Raw genomic sequence first — 18345 nt, 5'->3', positions numbered from 1 at the left:
TAGACCTAGCCTACAAATGTGAAGACTACTGTATTTGCCACTGGTGGTTTGGTGTGGTGTGTCGTGTACCGCACCATGTGTGATTTAGCTTTGTTCAGCGTAAGTCCATTTGGGAGGCTATTAGCAGTCATTGCAGGACTGTCCTCTAGTTGCTGGCATAAGGTCTCCTTACGAAAAGTGCCCGCGGGCCACTTTTCCACCACCACGCCCGCGGTAGGGGGTGACAGCCGGCTGGTGGCAGCTCAAAGCGCAGAGGAAATTAAATTACTGCTCGCGCTGTTCAGGTTTGTAAACAACACAAAGCCAATGATACGCTTAATTACACATTCGGACTTGAGTGGCGCGTGCAGGCTACCAGCGCAGCACTGAAGACGTGAGCATCCTTATAAATAAACAAACATGGCTGTGTAGTAAAATTTTAACATAGGTTTGGGCCTACAGGCTTCGCAATCCAATGAGGTGCAGTTTGCACTGTTTTTGTATTTGTTTTGTTTGTATTTTTACTTAGAGGGCAAATATAAAATTAATTATTACATTATAATAAAGGCCTTATTTATAGGCTACACATAAAGTCTAAAAGCATGTGCCGCAAATTGCACTTAATCCAGAAATAATAACATGTTTCTTTTTTGCCACTGGCTTAATAATAATTTTAAAAAGTTCAACAGAAATGTCTACAATAGAACTACTGTGATTATAGATCCGTTTGTAAGATTGAGCACGGCAGACGTTAAGGAGCAGAGGATGTGAAAAGAATTCAGTAGTAGGCCTAAATCTATAGCATAATCAGACATTATATCATCCACTTACTATCTCCTATTGAAGCCTAATTGCTCCCAATGTTTCTCTCTGTTTCTTCTTCTTCTGTCCTTACTGCATTGTGATATTTTGATTGGACTAAACAATTAATAATAATAATAATAATAATAATAATAATAATAATAATAATAATAATACAGTTTATTTTTTACAAAACACTGACAGATATTATTATTATTATTATTATTATTATTATTATTATTCATAATAATAACAATAATAGTAGTAGTAGTAGTAGTAGTAGTAGTAGTAGTAGTAGTCTAGTAGAAATAGTCTAGTAGCACATTCAATATAGACGTATAAGCTAGTTGTGGTTGGCGTGGATGTTGTGACTACTAAAGTCTCATATTACCATTAGACTATTATTGTTATTATTATTATTATTATTATTATTATTAGGCCTATTAGTATTGTTATTTTTAGTATCATTATTGCTGTTATTGTTATTATTAGTATACTTATATTACTACCACAATATTTGTTTTCTTTGTTTGCTACTGCAACATAGTATATTGTCATAACATTTAATTTCAATGTTTCAATTTCAAGATATTCAACACCATAAAGTAAAAAAGTAAAAAAAAAACAGCAGTCTGAAATCGATTAGGGCGAACTAAGAAAATAAGCGATCCCTTATTTGCTTTTCTCAACAATTAATTGCCTATACCTCTCCGCTACCAAGTTTCTGTTCTGCCCACATTAGGCTACGAGATGACGTCCTGGAGTTCCCGGGTGAGCAGCCCTGCGGCTGAATGTTTTCTTTTTTTCTATCCATCTTTTTTTCCTCCCTCTGAGCACTGCGTCCAGTTTAAGCCGTCTGATCTGGCCGAGAGGCGCCAGGTTATCCCGAGGGAGCAGGAAAGTCAAGGACTATAGCTCGAAATGCAGAATAATGTAATTCAATCTGGTCAGAATTCAACCTAATTACAGCAGAAAGCACAACAGGCAGAGCAGAGGGGGGCTCTGGATGCAAATGGACAGGGATGACAGGCTCATCAGAGTTATCCACGACATCTTCGAGTGAAGCCACTAAGCTCTCTCTCTCTCTCGCTCTGTGCATGTGTGTGTAATAGAGAGAGAGAAAATCTGACCAAAGGATACGTGCGTAATGTGTCTCAATATTTTTATTGACAACAATTTACACGCTAGCCAATCTTTATATAAACCACCCACAGTCCCATTACTCTGTGCAATGGTTTTCACTCAGCTAACAACATTTTAGAGACAATAACGTTCAGACATAGCCTTCAAAACACACCTACATCCCTTCTTTAAATAGGCTACATATTTTGGGAATTCTGACACGTGTTGATGCATATGCATCCATCTATTGTAATATTAGTATTAAGTATTGTCAAAATGTATTTCTTGTTGATATTTGACGTAACCTATAACTCTTTTCCTATTTTGCAAACAATGGCACAGTTGTTTGCAAATCTATCCAAGTCATCCAAAACATCTTACACCCATGGGGAGGGGGACAGGTCGCCGAAAATGTCGAGAACCAAACTGTGACAAATTCCTATTGTCTCCGCTTCTGGTCCCTACTTTATTACACAGACAACCCACACACCGCCCGGAGATAACGATTCATCATCGGCTTCCATACACGCTGGAACCGACTGCAGACACAGCCTCCGGGCAACCAGCAACGGGTTTCTGAATCCGCCTCCTCCACAAGTCAGCTGCGTCAAGTTGCCACCTACATATATAATCGGGATTGTGAACGTTAAAATTAGAAATGTTTGTCTAGAGAAATAAGCCTATTGTTCTTTCAATAATATATTAATATTAATGCTTAAATTCCACATTAGGAGTGCTCCGTCGTTGACATAGTCTAGTTTTAGTGGGCCTTATTAATATTATTCTTATTTTAAGAACATAATAGATCGTTCGAGAGCCATATGAAAAGAAACAAGCAGAGGCCAATTGTCAGGTTCAATTAAGAGAATGCTCCTTAGTGTTCAAAATAATGAGAGCATAGGGTAATTAGTATACGCCATTTGCATCTTCGTTAAATTGAGTTGTTCTTTGATTGTTGACGAAGATAGACCTAAATAATTAACAGACCAAACAAAAACGTTGATTTCATGCAGGCTATATTGTCTATATAGAGTATATTTACCTCTAATGAAAGTGAGTAGGCCCATTTCTTTCAGTATCACTTTTGCAATACCATAACCCATTTGGAGGCTGCGTGTTGGCATGACTGAAAAGAGAAGGCCTACAGTTGGGATAGGGTTTATTGTTGTCTAGATGACATTAAATAAAAAACGTTCAGCGTTCAATGAATGGGGAATGAGGTACGTGTCTAGGTGAGACAGCTTACCTGAGTTTATCATGCAAGTCCCTACAGCTATGATGAGCCCCATTGCGACACTCCGCTCATCATATCTTAGCAATCAGAGAGGAAGTAGTTTGGACCAGTGACCCCTGACCACTGCAGGTTGCACAGTCAGACTCTGAATAATCTCCCACCAGCAAATCTCACTGTATTCTGCAAAATTACTGACAAAGTGTTCTAAATTAAATGAAAAAAAAAATGGATAGCGTAGGACACAGCTACTCCAATAAATTTAACTTGTGTTTTTGCTCTTGCACAAACGATTGCATTAAGGTTTGTTTAATTTCAGCATGATTTAGAACCGTGAGGGGCCCTGTTCTCGTTCATTTGATGTCAACTCCATTTCCCTCTGCTCGTGCGGGCTATGAATACAGCACACCCTTCCATTCGATCCCATTAAAGAACCAGCTTGTACTTTGGCAAAGAAATAGGTGAAGGCGTCCATTATTGATATAGCTGTGAATTCACACAATTGATTTTTATGCTTCCCCCTAGCCAGCTTGTGCCGAGAAATATTTTTATTCGTGTGAAAGTTGAAATAAGAGCGTAATAAAACGATGATATATTAAATTCGTTTTCACCGTGTTGGGCTTTATTATGCGCCATTCTTCATTTTTATTGAATTGAAAGCAGACAATCCGCGGAGTTGCTTCGGGCGGAGAAAGGTTAAATTATTTGAGCCAATCAACACTGTTTTTGCATCACTGAAGGCTACTCCGGCATTTCAGTGTTATCCCGTTATTGTGTGGACCTCGAGGCCACATAAATCAGTAGAATTTAATATCATGTCATCCAGCATGTCCATGAATAGCCTACCATGCATAAGTGATCTTGTTGAATGTATATTCCTTTTCAACTACAAATAATATGACTATGGCAAAGCATATGACCGTGCAGATCCAAAAATACATAGCTACAATTAATTTGGACACGCATCCAGGTGATTGGAGGTCCAAAGATGAGCATGCAAGATAAGTCTGAAGGATAAATAGTCCAAATTTTGTAGAAATGTTCATTCTGATAATCATTTTACAGATAGTTCAGGTTTAAAATAGGCGTTTGAGACCAGACCTTGGTTACTTTCCAACTGATGTTAAGCAAACTAAAATGGAAAACATGTAAGCTATTGATTACTGTAGGCTACACATGTGAACAACTTTCATCCTACCTATACCCTGGATGACTTGGTGTAGACTACGATCCGGTCGAGATATCCAAAGGAGACACGGAAATACTACTACTACTAATAATAATAATAATAATAATAATAATAGAAATCTCATACTGAATTATTTCTGTGATAATAAATCCGACGAAGTTGCTTCGTCTGTCGTTTTCATTTTTACTTGATGCACACGTGTCTATGTATCCGAATAGGTAGCCATAGCCTACAACACGACACCAGTGAAAAATAGATGCGGGTTCTTTAAGAGGAAAGCCGGTAGTAAACCATTGTCTATCTGGAAATTTGGAGAGCCAATGACAGAATGTCAGACTTAGAAGGAGTGTCTCGTAGGAGTGTTCACCTGCTGAAAAAATCACTTCACTAAGCGCTTGGACGGGAGATTTTGTGCGTCTACCAATTAATATGCACGTTAACTTCGTTAAACGATTCATTTTAGATCAGAGTACAGTGTAGGCTACTGAAGCGTCTGCATAGGTCTGGTTCTGGGTTTTCCTCAGTGATGACAATAGCCACAGAGCACCATCCTCGCTACAACTTGGCAACTCTTCGCTGAATGGATTTGCTCCGAGACGGAGAGGTTTTCACCCATGTCTCATGACTTCAGCATGAACAAGACCTAAAATGAAGGAATTGTGAGAGAGGTTGGATAAGTTGGGATATTATTCAGGTAAAGCGCTGTCCGCCACGATGGATTAATTGCAGAGTTTTAAATTGCGTCCTTTGTAGACTTCGAGTTCGAGTAATAACCGAAAATGTGGATCTTGGCCATCTCAAGCAATACCATGTCTTAACAAGAAGGGGAAAAACTATTCTTCATGAGAGAGGATTAAACATCTTTGTATTTCTTTTCAAGGTAAAGCATAGAAAAGACACAAACACTATCTAAATTTACATACTCTTTATACAACTATGGAGCACACAGGCATTGAAGAAGTGAACCAGACCCACCAGCAACACGAACCCATCAGTTTTGGAATAGATCAGATTCTGAACAGTTCGGATCAACCCAGCAGCTGCATGCTTCCGAACCGAACCAGCGACCCGGATTACCAGCTGGCACCTAACGTTTACTCCAATGGGTACAACAGTGTATACAATCCGGCCTGTTCCATGGCAGCTGGGTTGGCGGGCTCATACAACGTGAACATGAACATGAATGTTAGCATGAATATGAACGTTAACGTGAACTCAGGGAACGCTGGCGGTGTCATCCGCGTCCCAGCCCACAGACCCATGCCACCAGCGCCTCACCCACCTCCCCCGACGCATCCACCCGGTATTGCTGCTGGGATACCGACGGTACCAAACATGGGAAACCCGGCCAATTTTACCTTCCCCTGGATGGAAAGCAGTAGGAGGTTTGCGAAAGACAGACTCACGGGTAAGTTTGGAAATTAACTGTCTCGAAGTCTATATTGAATTGCGCTTTTTTGGCGAAAAATCAACCTCGCCATCACAAAAGGAATAGTTTATAAGCCATTTAAAAGTATAACTAGACTATGATTATCTCAGGCTTACACCGAATGCTCGTCTCATTCATTTAAATAGGCCTACTTGCTTGAGTATCAGGCTTCATTCACTTGATTGTAAGATATGCAATAGTTTAGCTATAGCCTAGTTTAAAATAATATTTCAATTCGTTGGGTGAGATATAACGTTATAGTTTGTTTTGAGTCTTTGAATCTTGTTTATGATTAACTTGGTCTTTGTAGACAAATTATTATTATTATTATTATTATTATTATTATTATTATTATTTCAGGTAATTCTGTTAAATCCAAGTTTATGCATTTGTATTTTCAAGACAGACCTAATCATAGTGCATTTGGTTACAACTATAATTACATTTTATTTTAAAAGTAGGCCTAATATTATTGATGATAATAATAATAATAATAATAATAATAATAATAATAATAATAATAATAATAGTCAGTGGAAAAGAAAGTCTTTACACTTCAAATCTTAAATAATATAGGCTAATGTCATACAAATGATCATCAGTCATTAGATTTGTGTCAATGACACTGTCAGTCTTATAATTGAATATATCTTGTCAGAATGGTTAAACGTCTAATGATAATTAAGAAATAATTCAGGCTTTATTCTCGCATTTGAATCAGTGGTTGGCATCCTGCTAATTCATGTCAGATTAGCCCAGTCTTCATGCTGGTGGTGATGGGCCTAAACGTTATTAAATATTTCAGAAAGGTAGGATTTATCAGGCCAGGCCGGCTTGGGTTAAAATAATATTTCACAGGGCATGATGGTAGGCTAAATTACTTCTAATTGGGAAAGCATACTCCTTTACATAAGGAAAACATAATCCTTTACATAAGCAATACGTATCCTAGCATATGCTGAAAAGGTCTAGGACAATATCATGGCCTATTACCTTTTTATCGCATTAAGCGTTTTGGTCGTGCTTCCCGTTTACAATGTGGCCTGTATCAGTCCCAGAACATGGTTTGCGAGACCTTTTTTTCCGCAAGAATAGCCTACAGTTTGGATTTTATTGCATTTTCTCGGGAAAAACGAAGACTCAATTATTCTAGCCTCATAGACCCATTTGAATATGTGCGACGTCAGGACACAGGGCAGGTGGCCTCGTGCTGTCTCCAAGAGCAGGTGTCTCTGGCATAGGGTCTGCACGCGCAGTATCCATTTGAACTGCACCTATTCTTCACTTGGTCAGTGAGATGGTCCCTAGAATGACGTCATTCATACCAAGATGAAGATGAAGAGCATTATGGATCTCTGCACATTAAATATTAACTATGCTGTTCTTTTCACATTAATTATTCATGCCATGGAATGATATGTCAACTGCACAAGCTCTTTTGTAAATATGCTTATCAATTTTACTCATAGCCACCATGGGCCACTCATTTAATATGTTTTATCTTTAGCAAGGTGCAGGATGTGACATCACAAGCAATAGGAAAACTTCTATTATGCTAATTCTACTGAATAGCTTAATTGCCTTATTTGCTTGTTTTTATTTCCCTGCTATTTTATTATTATTATTATTATTATTATTATTATTATTGTTATGATAAGCAAATTCACTGGTTCTGAAATCTTCGAGCAAACAAAAAACATTTTGCTGTGACGTTAATCAAGGTTATTCACCTAGCTTCTAAAAATTAGGCCTCTGACTGAGAAGACCTATAATTTAGCCTAATTGTTTGATGCATTATGATACATCCGCCTTGATGTGTGGCAGTCTTGATCGAAACCATTATAGCTCGCGTGCGTAATGCCAAACCGATTGGCCTGCGCCAAATTCGGTCACATCACGCTGCAGCACGCACCCGTCAGGCGGCAAACTCTATGCATTTCAAAACACGTAGGCAAAGATCCTGCACAGTAGCTCTTGGGTTTATTTGAAAAGCTGTTGGCAAGATGCTCGGAACAGCCCTGTCCTTTTCAAGCATTTCCCCTCATCCTCTCAGACTGCACGTGTGCATTTCACCGCAAGTGTCACAGCGTGTTGAGGACGATGCATAGGCCAGGCGCGGCCTTGAGATCTGATATTCACCACAGGCCGGACATATCTGGACAGATTGTCGGGCTTTGAAAGGGTATACCACATGTTTTTTGTTAATTGACTCCTCGGCAGTTTGCAAGTTTATCCAAGAGAAGAGATGGATAAACAGATCACTCACAGATTAGTCAACAGTGGTGGTCTCAAGGGTTTGGTGAAGGTCTGCCGGCTTTGTGCGAGTGCTTATGAATTTTCTAGTAAACTGTATCTATTTCATAGAAATTAACACACATCACAGAAGTAGGGGAACACATGTTTACGGGATAGTATGATTCTGTGCGAAATTAACAATGTGGCTATTTGCCAGATTACATAAATCCTCTCTTTGTAAACTGCATATTTTAAACGGACGTGTATGACGATGCTCGTTGGATGCTCGTATAGGCTATTTTGGACATCGATATCTGCAGATGGTATAATTAGGTATAGAATAAAAAGATGAAATGATAAACATAGGGAAGTCCAGGCCTATGAGATGGATAAAAAGAAAACAAGCATGATTATGCTAACAGAAAGAACCGAGACTATAGCTTGTGCATTCATTTCAGTTTAGGTTTTATTCACCCTCATTGTCATTACAATGTCATGGCAAATTCAGAGCCCCCTCACGCTGCCTAACAAAACAATGCATAACCGTAAATGTTCATGTTATATTTCAATATCCTCGGTAGAATCCATTAAGTTTATATTTATTAGATTGCTTCAGAGGTAATATTCGCAAAGGGGAAGGAAAGCGCTGTCGTATGAAAGTGATATTACGTATAAATGATTTTATTACTGGGCGCATATTCTCTACGGTAGCATTTTATTTTTTGAAGTGCTTATGCCAAATTTTATTACACCGACATATCATTTAGTACACTCCCTGGCTGTGTCCTTCGTGAATTGGAGTGATTGTTTCTGCCTCAAACTGACCCATATGTGTGTGTGTGTGTGTATATATATATATATATATATATATATATATATATATATATATATATATATATATATATATATATATATATATATATAAAAGAGTGGGCTTGGGGAGATATTTCGCCTAGTTTCATAGGCCAGAACTGGCCAGACCTGGGAAAAAGCAGGACATGTAGGCAATGTTTGAGATGCAGGCGGCCTCCCCAGCAGTTTTTAATCTGGCTTGTTACAAATTCACCTGTGCCTCAAGGAAAAATATCAAGCAGGGTGCAGAAGGAGGCTTTTATGCATGGCCTGATGTAGACAGCACATACTGTTTCGCCAGACATACTGCCAATGCTGCTTGAAAAATTTATGATGACAATGACCTCCTGTAATCTGTGGTGTCTCCTGCGATCTGTGAAGTGATTAAAAGCTATCACATCAAGTTACACTGACAAATGAAGAGACATGAGGCCAAATCCAATTAGCTGCCTCAATCCTTGTTGGATGTCCAAAATGGTGGACAATCTAAAATTGTTAACAGGATAAGTCAAATGAAGGCACAGGCATTAAAATGTCAGCATACTGCTTTCCAGAATAATGAGGTACCATTTCATTTATTTGTTTTTGTGGATTTTAAAAAAATGAGTCCAGTCTGTATGAATCACATTTAAAAGTTCACCATCTTCTATCACTGCATTGACCTTGAAGAAGGACATCGCTGCGGAGTCCAAAACGATATATCAACCCTGCTCGAGATTCATGGCCACACACTTAGCCATGCTTAACTTGAATTACACGTGAACGTGACTGTATGTGCTTTTCCCCCATCTCTGCATTTGAAACGTCCTGAAATAGAAATAACACGCAGTACCTTCGTGCGGACATCAAAGGCACATACTCAGAGTAGTAGAACACTTTCCAGTTCTGTTTTCCATTGAAATCTCTGAGTGATGCACAGTGTTTAGGGCTTCACCTGCTGATCACTCTATGGAAGTGTGAATTCCCTGAACCAAACGACATGCTACTGAATGTCACTGATGATATGGGTCAGTATTCACCACCATTGCCTTTAGAGGGTCATTCATACTCTGGCACCGGTGCGACTCAGTGCATGTTTTGGTGCCGTTGTCTTTTCCCCTCCGCATGCTGCTGACTGGGCTCATTTCACTCTCTGGGGTCTCAGAGGGCTTGGCGGCAAATGTTTTCATATGCATTTTGGCTCCTGGTGTGCCACCAAACACAAAACTACATGTGTACATGCCGCAATAAACAGCATGGCATGGGAGGGCTTTTTTCCAGCTGAATTTAAAATAGCATGTTGCAGAGGTAAATAATATATGTTAAAAATTACTAAGTGGAATGGCATTTGCTAAAGTATGGAAATGTACGACAACAAACAACCTTGGTATACAATGAATCAACCTTGGTTCAAATAAAAACAAATCTCCCCCAATTCACTTGACAGTGGCGCAATTAAAAACAGTGTTATTTTTGAAAGTGTATTTACAACTGGAGAGTCTTGTAAATGTTATAGGAATATCCCTGAAGGTTTAGAACTAAAAATAGGTTTTTGAGATATTTTGCACATCTCTATCACTAGGTCAGAGCTATGAAATACAAACTTCTTGTCAGCACGGAATCCTAAAGCCTTCCCTTTAAGATTCCCCTGATGACTGACACTCATTCCAAAGGTACTGCTGTTTTAATTAGCATGCCTATGGATATTATCTCATCAATCCAGTCTCTTCACCGAAAACCGCAATTAAACTCAAATGTTAAATTTAACATCCGTTAACTCCAAGTGGAGCGCTATGCTTTGTGGTAATAGAAATATGCAACCCATCATCATCTCCACACCCTCTACCAGCCTCCCCCAGGCTCCCAGCGCGAGGCCCTGATTATCTCTCCCCTCTCCCCTGTCATTCTTCAGCAGAGCAGGCAATGGACAAACATGCAGGAGGCCCCACAGGGATGCCTGGGGCTCTCCTGCCGTCCCTGCTCAGCTTCGGGGTTCTACCTGAGGGGGACATGGGCAGGGCCTCCCCCTGGAGCTCTGCGGAGATGCTAGCCAAACACTATTGCAGTAGTCCGCGCATGGACTACTTAGGAAAGGGTGCAGGCCCAGGTAAGTTTTTAATTTGTGTTTCAGTGCAGTCGCACTGTAGGTGAGACATAGACTGACCGTTATCAAATGTATAACACATGTTCTCAAACTCACATATATACACATACTGTACCGTGGAAGATGTTTTACCATGAACTGCCACGCTGAAGATTTCTGTACATCATTAGTGAAACAACTGCAGTACCATGTTTTGATCCCCCAAGTTTAGAAACATTAAGTTTAAGCATCAGAAGCTTTTAAAAATATTCCCGTTTTAAAGGTAAAACCTTGGATATTATTGTTCATAAGTAAACATGTATTAAAATGATTAATACATAATATGAAAGGTTTTCTTGATTAAACAAAATATATTATTGTTTAAATAAACAAATAACAAATATGTTATATTAAATAATATGGTAAAATATTCCGTTGCACATTTTGCACATTTTACAAAATACAATTGCTATTCATATCAGGGAAGAACTGATATGACCCCAATAGTTTTTCTTCCAACTTGAAGACTGAATTGTGTCCTGGAGCTTCAGACTATGGGACATACAGTATTCCTACAGGGTGAATGAAACTGAGAAATACTATGCCTTCAAGGGTTGTGTTGCTCTCAGCTCCTCACGTCTGTGGGGGGGTTCTTCCAGTGCTAACTCCTTCTTATTTCTTATTTCCACAGCAGCCCTCTCTCCTTTCTCTGTGACTCGGAGGATCGGACACCCATACCAGAACCGCACGCCACCCAAGAGGAAAAAGCCCCGCACGTCGTTCAGCCGCGTCCAGATCTGCGAGCTGGAAAAGCGCTTCCACCGGCAGAAGTACCTGGCGTCCGCGGAACGTGCCACGCTGGCCAAGGCCCTTAAGATGACAGATGCTCAGGTCAAGACCTGGTTTCAAAACAGAAGAACTAAATGGAGGTATGGCACCATCGGACACTTTTGCTTATGATGCCATTGTGTAAATGAATGGGTTCTAATGCTGAGGACACTCTAAAACAGTAAGCCATTTTTAATAATAATAAAAAAACGTATAACAAAAAACAGTTTGGCATTTTAAAAGGACAGATCCAATTATTTTTTAATTTCATTTGACTTTATTATGTACAAAAATGAGGTACACCATAAGTCAGACAAAAGTAAAAAAAATATTTTCATTTTTTTGTTGACATAAAATATAAACTGACCACTGACTAAATAAAGATCTATGCTGCAATCTCTTGTCACAATAATTGAGTACACAGTTCATGGAAGATGCACAGCCCTTTCCATTGATCCAATTGGAGATGGACGTTTAAGAGAAAAGGGCTCCAAACATTATTACAGTCTTGTTCATCCATTGGCCTTTCATGCAACATTCGTCAGCTGTAGTTTTGCTGATATAAATATTAATGACTCACTGTCATAAATGCTGTCAATCTTACAGTCATTCGCTATCAATCATTTTAGTTCTTGGCAGATAAATGAGGCATCAGTCATAAAACCCTGCTTATTCATTTCCCCACAAAGGCAATATTGTATGACACACTTAAAATGTACTGACAACAACCAGACAACCGGTATATTAGAAAAGAGACGTATTACAAGGCAAGATTGAGACAGAGCACATTCAGTGATAATGCCCAACTCCAGTTTTGATGTGATTTATAGTATTTTCCAAGAGCCTACGAATGGATATGGATAAAGGATGTATTTGTGTGTCAACCATATGAGTAACAAGCGCATGATCAAATGAGAGAGGAACAATTGGATTACAGTGATGCAGTTAGCCATAACGTGTAGCTAATGGATGGAGGATGGCGTGTATGAAACATGATTTTAGGGTTACACCGTGACTGCCTTTGACATGAAAGCCGAATTCACAGCACCGACTAATATGATGGTGTTCAGGTCAATCACAGTAAGGCTCAATCTTGGATCCTTTTTAGCGGTACATCAAATGGTAGAGATTTTCATGAGGCTATTCAGAATATTAAATCTATAAGGTCACACACCCTGACTTACTGTCAGATAAATATAAGATCATGATGTCCAGTTTTTGTTTCTTAGTTATTCATGGATTGAATGGAATTGGCATTCTTGATTTGCAATGCCAGGTTTTCACAGACCAGGCTTATTGATGTTTAAAAGCAGTGCAGTTTTACTATGCTGTAATCAAACCCCCTTGAATGAGGAAATATAAAATTTGGAAGGAGCCATGTCAAAGCTTGTGAAAATAGGATTTATCATCAAATATAAATGCTGCATGGTCCGTTGCTATTCCATTATTCATGTACCGATACTCTAAGTGAAAACGTGCCCAGTTTGTGGGGGGAAAAAAATAAGGTTGGGGAATATTTACGTGCACACCAAGAGCTAAGACAAATGTGTATGCGTGTGTGTGAATGAGTGTATGCGCGTGTGTGTGCGTATGTATTTGTGTGTGTGTGATATTAATTCCTGACCATGTTTATTTAACCTCTGAAGTAATAACGAAATTAATTCACTGATTACCAAAACTAATATCCAAGGACCAAGACTAAAATGCGCCTAATTTCAGTCATTCATACATTAAAAGATCATTGATGAAGCGGTGTGTCCCTTAACTCAGCAGTAACGTCACGGTGGTGTGTTTGTGCCGGTCACCTGCAGGAGACAGACGGCGGAGGAGCGCGAGGCGGAGAGGCAGCAGGCCAATCGTCTGATGATGCAGCTTCAGCAGGAGGCCTTTCAGAAGACCCTGAGTCAGCCGCTCCAGCCGGACCCCCTGTGTCTGCACAACTCCTCATTGTACGCGCTACAGAACTTACAGCCATGGGCTGAGGACAACAAGGTGACCTCCGTCACCTCAGTAGCGTCCGTAGTCTGAGCACAGGCGTATGTGTGTGCGTGTGTGTGTGTGTGTGTGTGTGTATGTGTGTGTGTATGTGTAGCGCAGATAGAGGGAGAGAAAGAGAGAGAGAGGGCTGTTTTATGGGAAAGGGAAGCAGTTTGTAAACAGGACATATTAGGGAGATCGGATGCCAACTGGAATAAAATAATTGAGGCTTCATTGGTTTACTCGCAAAAAATCATTTGATGAAACCAAGCCTCCAGCTATAGGTTAAGTGCTTATTATGAAGGACTGGGCTGGAGGCTTTTTGTATAATCTGGTTGTTCCTTACGTGTGTTGCCTTGTTTTCACTCGGTCCAAGCCGACAGTACAGGATATTCAGTTTTTCCCTGTTTTTCCTCAATGTAATGAACCAAACTTGAACTGGTGTGCAGAGCTACAAGGGATCGCGCCCAAGTGAAATCCTTGACTGAATGTTTTTTATGACTGTTGTTTTGGTTTTGTTTTTTTTGTTGGTTTTTTGACACAGCTGTGTTCAAATACTTTAAATCTCACCGGATATGTGTGTACTTAGCCTTAGCGTGAAATGACTGTTTCCACACAGTGACTTAAGCCAAAAGTAAACACTCCTTGTTAAAATGTCAGTTAATTGGTCTTGATACTCCCACAGGATGTCTGTCAAGTTTTTTTTCATTCCTTACGCTACCTTTCCACTTTCCCCTCAGCTGACCGTCTAACAGAGGGTGGATCTACAGTTTGTCTTCACCACCTGTCAAAATGGATGGATGGATTCTTCCCCATCCAGAGCGTCCTGCTGACTGACTGTCTACGTGCCATGAGGCATCAACAAGACACTGACTCAGCCAATGACTCGTTTGTTCTTGTGTATTTTGCTTTGACTTTGTATAGAGAGAGAGAGAGAGAGAGAGAAAGAGAGAGAGAGAGAGAGAAAGAAAGAGAGAAAAAAAAAACAGAACTGAACATGATGCATGCTCCTGACGTTTCCACTTGTGAACGGGAATCAAAGTTGATGAAGGTTAAGAGACCTTCTGGACTGCAGTCTACAAAACAGTTATGGTTTCTTTCCCCTGACTCTCGAGTCTACATAATATACATTTAAAGGTGTTTTATAATAATTAAACATACTTGTGATTTTTTGAAAAGCCATCATGCAGAAGTCTGTTTTGTCTGACTTTGTTTACCTATTATCATCTCAGATCATTGTCTCCACAACTTGTAGTTGTCAAGCTCAATGCGTGGTTGATGTTTCGCCAACCAACATTTCGGGTTATTATTTCGGTGCTGCTTGTGAACCATATCCACCCAAACACTGTACGGGTGTAAACAAGATTTATCTGACCTCTGAGCTCCAAAAGCTCTAGACTCGAGTCAAAACAGAAATTTCCTCTTTGGAGGCTTCGGAGCACAACTATCTGTGGATCTGAAGGGGGAAGGGCCAGAGGAGGCTTTAGACGTTAGCTTTCTCCGCAGCAAATGAGGCTTCACACCCCTACAAGCACTCAGCCACACACAGTACACATGGCTGCCTCTCCCAGGAAGTTCCGAAGAAGTAAACTGATTACCTCTGCGCATGATCTGCAGCGCCCAGCATGGCTCTCTCGCTGCTCACCAGTGAATCATCCCCGAGGATCATCACACAACAGAGAGGCCACAGAGACTCACATACAACCAGAAACACACGTGAGCTCGCACCACTACCCCAAGGATTGCCCACTAACATTGCGCAGCTGAAATAAAGAGTTTTGTATGGGTTACACTAATTGTACTGTATGTTTGCTTATTTGTTTGTTTTGGGACATTTCACACTGTTTTGAAAGTGGGGCCCTGCTTAAATGTATGACCTGAATGAGCCAATTACATGATTTGTGTGTAACATTACTGCATAAAATATATATGTGAGCATACATTATTTTATAGTCCATCCATCAAACTGAATGTTAGACATCACAATCTCATCCTCCGCAGGTTCAGATTCGAAAGAAGTCAGGGTCAAAGCGTGTCTCACACTCGTCTTACCCCTACTTATTGCTTTGTCAACATACCTCAGCCTTGAATACCAAGTTGACACATCTCTAGCTCTCTGCTTAAGATCTCTGTTTTTGAGTTGTATTAAAAAGGTGTATTGAGCCACCGCTTTGCACTGTCAAGGACTTAATACTTGGAGGTAACATGTGAAGTGAAGGAGTTCTCAGATTCAACTTCAATATTGAGTTTGAATGCATCATTTAGTCTGACTATTTCATGAAATGTCATGGCCTGGGAAAAAAGCCTGAGGGAAAGATACTGGCAACCCATTAGCCTTATTCAGCCTTTTCTTTGAAACCTTTACAACAAGCTCCAGTTCAGCTCTGTAGTACAGTCTGTGATGTTCTAAAGTTGCGAATCGAGGTCAAGTTTAAACCAGCTCTCTTGCCACTCCCCCCGCATTTACAGATAGGGTTTGTTTTGTCAGTTTCGATGGCGTCCCGCCTGGTTAAGATCCTGTCAGTGACAGGCTGTTGTCCAGGTGACACCCTCTCCACCCCCATTTCCTCTGCCAGCACGCCGACCTCTTTCATCCTCCTGTCTCCAACACCATGGCGACGTGACTAGGCTCATTCCGCCAAAATTCCTCTCCTACTTTGTTTTCAAAACCGTGCATTGTGGTTTTACTGCAGGTGGTTTATGATTTAAAAACAAATATTTTAACCCTGGCTGAAAGAGGTTCCTTTTTTACCATCTAGCAATGGGTCTTATCCTTACCCAATAAAATGTCACCGCACAAGATGAACAACAACCTCAGATTCAAAGTATATCTGACTTCCCATCTCCTTATGTTTGTAGACAGGCTATCAAGTTGGTGGGCCAACATACAGCATTCCTTCTTTCAATCTTACTTTAGTTGGTAAACAAATAGAATAGGCCTACTAGAACTCACACAAAAGGTGTACTGTTAGCCTGGCCTTAGAGAAAAACAAATATTCAACCTGCTTTTCAGACTAAATAACTGATGAAGTAGAATACGTATTATTGAACTTTCAATTAAGGTACATTTAAAAATACTTGCAAAAAGGTAAAATAAACTACTAATGCATGCTACTTGTCGATACAAATGCAAACAAAAACAACATGAACAAATTAAAACATACAAAGACTTAATCATATACAGCTCTGGAAAAAATTAAGAGACCACTGCACATTTTTCTGATGTCATCCTACGGTTGCTGAGTGACATTTGAATGAGTTGACGGTCGTATTCAAATTTGCAGTGGTCTCTTAATTTTGAAGGAAAATTGAAGGAAACTGAAGGAAAACATAGAGTTGATTTAAATTAACATCTGCACCACCATATGGCCAACCGAATGATTGAAGGCTGGATCTGGCATGATGGCTACCTGATATGAAACAAACAGCCCATGACCAGGCATGTAATCTAGTCATCCCTCATATATCAATATATAATGCTTTAATTCAGTAACAGCAGCTTTCTATTTCTATTAAACTCAATAATAATAATAATAATAATAATAATAATAATAATAATAATAATAAATTTTATTGATAAGTGCCTTTCAAGTCACCCAAGGACACTGTACAATTAAAAGGTCTATAGACAAAGAAATGCGCACAAGCAAGTCACTGAATTTTCTTTATAGAGAATTATAGAGAGAGGGTTTATTGCAATATGTACAATATGCTTAAATGTGAAATGGGGAGTAAAGGACTTAACTGCTGAATTGTTTTAGGCCTATCTGACAGCAGGTTAACAATGTTTATACTTTATAGTAGGCTTTTCTGTCATTTCAACACACATTTCAAATGGTTTCTTAAAAACACCTTCTTTTGCTTTGGTTGTGTGATATTAACCTGTGGTTTTCCGAAATTACAATTAGGCCTCATAACTAATTGTTAAGCTATAGGACTACTGTGGCTAATATGCTGCTTCTGGCCAAACACCTTTCCCCACAAAAAATAAATCAATGAACGAATAAATAAAAAATAAAAAAATATATAAAAAACTAAAAATAATATATTATATATATATATATATATATATATATATATACACACACACACACATACACATATACACACAAATTTTTGCTGTTTGATGATGTACTAATTTGATTAATTATGTGGGCTGTTGAAACATGATAGACCTATTTGGTCGACTACGTTCTCAAATGTGGGCCTTTTATGGTTATGGTTATGGTTATGGATTTAGCAGACGCCTTTGTCCAATAAATACAAAACAACATAATAATATTTAAAATTGAACAGGGAACAGATTAGAATGTAGATCAAATATAATAAGGAGATAATTTTACTAAAACATAATTGGGACACAGTTGAAGTGAACTATGAGAAACTTTTAAAAAAATAAACCTAAATGAGCTTTCTTTGTTCCACAGACTATGCCTATACACATTAATTCTGTCAATAACATCTTTCTAACGCTAATTCCTAAATGTTTCTTGTGTGGTATGCATGCATTGGCTATGTTCCAGTAGGCCTATTCTAAGAATTAGCCACATATACACAAGCTGCGTTCAAGAGATGTATAGGTTGGTGTCACCCCTAATTATGTCTTTTCCTTATAAGTTGCCTCTTCACCATGTCATTCG

The 18345-nt window shown here is 39.2% G+C and overlaps 1 protein-coding gene and 1 long non-coding RNA gene across 7 annotated transcripts; one reads left to right on the top strand and one right to left on the bottom strand.

The window, feature by feature from the left end:
• Nucleotides 1-1925: 1925 nt before the first annotated feature.
• Nucleotides 1926-4568, bottom strand: LOC143125785 (uncharacterized). Of its 2 annotated transcripts, none has more exons than XR_012987318.1 (4): nucleotides 4332-4568; nucleotides 3149-3327; nucleotides 2945-3028; nucleotides 1926-2521 (listed from the first exon to the last, which is right to left on the bottom strand). It is a non-coding gene; the product is annotated as an uncharacterized LOC143125785 (long non-coding RNA). The 2 variants fall into 2 exon arrangements; XR_012987319.1 differs by having other exon boundaries at nucleotides 4449-4568.
• A 130-nt stretch (nucleotides 4569-4698) lies between these two features.
• tlx2 (T cell leukemia homeobox 2) lies at nucleotides 4699-15497 on the top strand. Of its 5 annotated transcripts, none has more exons than XM_076287526.1 (5): nucleotides 4699-5730; nucleotides 10730-10924; nucleotides 11592-11829; nucleotides 13540-13677; nucleotides 14446-15497. In XM_076287526.1, the coding sequence occupies exons 1-5, from the start codon at nucleotides 5259-5261 to the stop codon at nucleotides 14447-14449; spliced, it is 1047 nt and encodes a 348-aa protein (XP_076143641.1). In that variant the 5' UTR covers nucleotides 4699-5258; the 3' UTR covers nucleotides 14450-15497. The 5 variants fall into 5 exon arrangements, with proteins under 5 accessions (XP_076143641.1, XP_076143639.1, XP_076143637.1 ...); XM_076287525.1 differs by having other exon boundaries at nucleotides 4700-5730; nucleotides 13540-13720; XM_076287524.1 differs by lacking the exon at nucleotides 14446-15497 and having other exon boundaries at nucleotides 10733-10924; nucleotides 13540-14439.
• Nucleotides 15498-18345: the final 2848 nt, after the last annotated feature.

Source organism: Alosa pseudoharengus, unplaced genomic scaffold, assembly GCF_046254945.1.
Source record: "Alosa pseudoharengus isolate Yale_2024_CS ecotype anadromous, Long Island Sound unplaced genomic scaffold, YU_APseudo_1.1 YU_APseudo_1.1_scf_16, whole genome shotgun sequence".
Taxonomy (NCBI): Eukaryota; Metazoa; Chordata; class Actinopteri; order Clupeiformes; family Clupeidae; genus Alosa; species Alosa pseudoharengus.
Note: the sequence above shows the minus strand (reverse complement) of the source record. Positions and strands in the feature narration are given on the sequence as shown.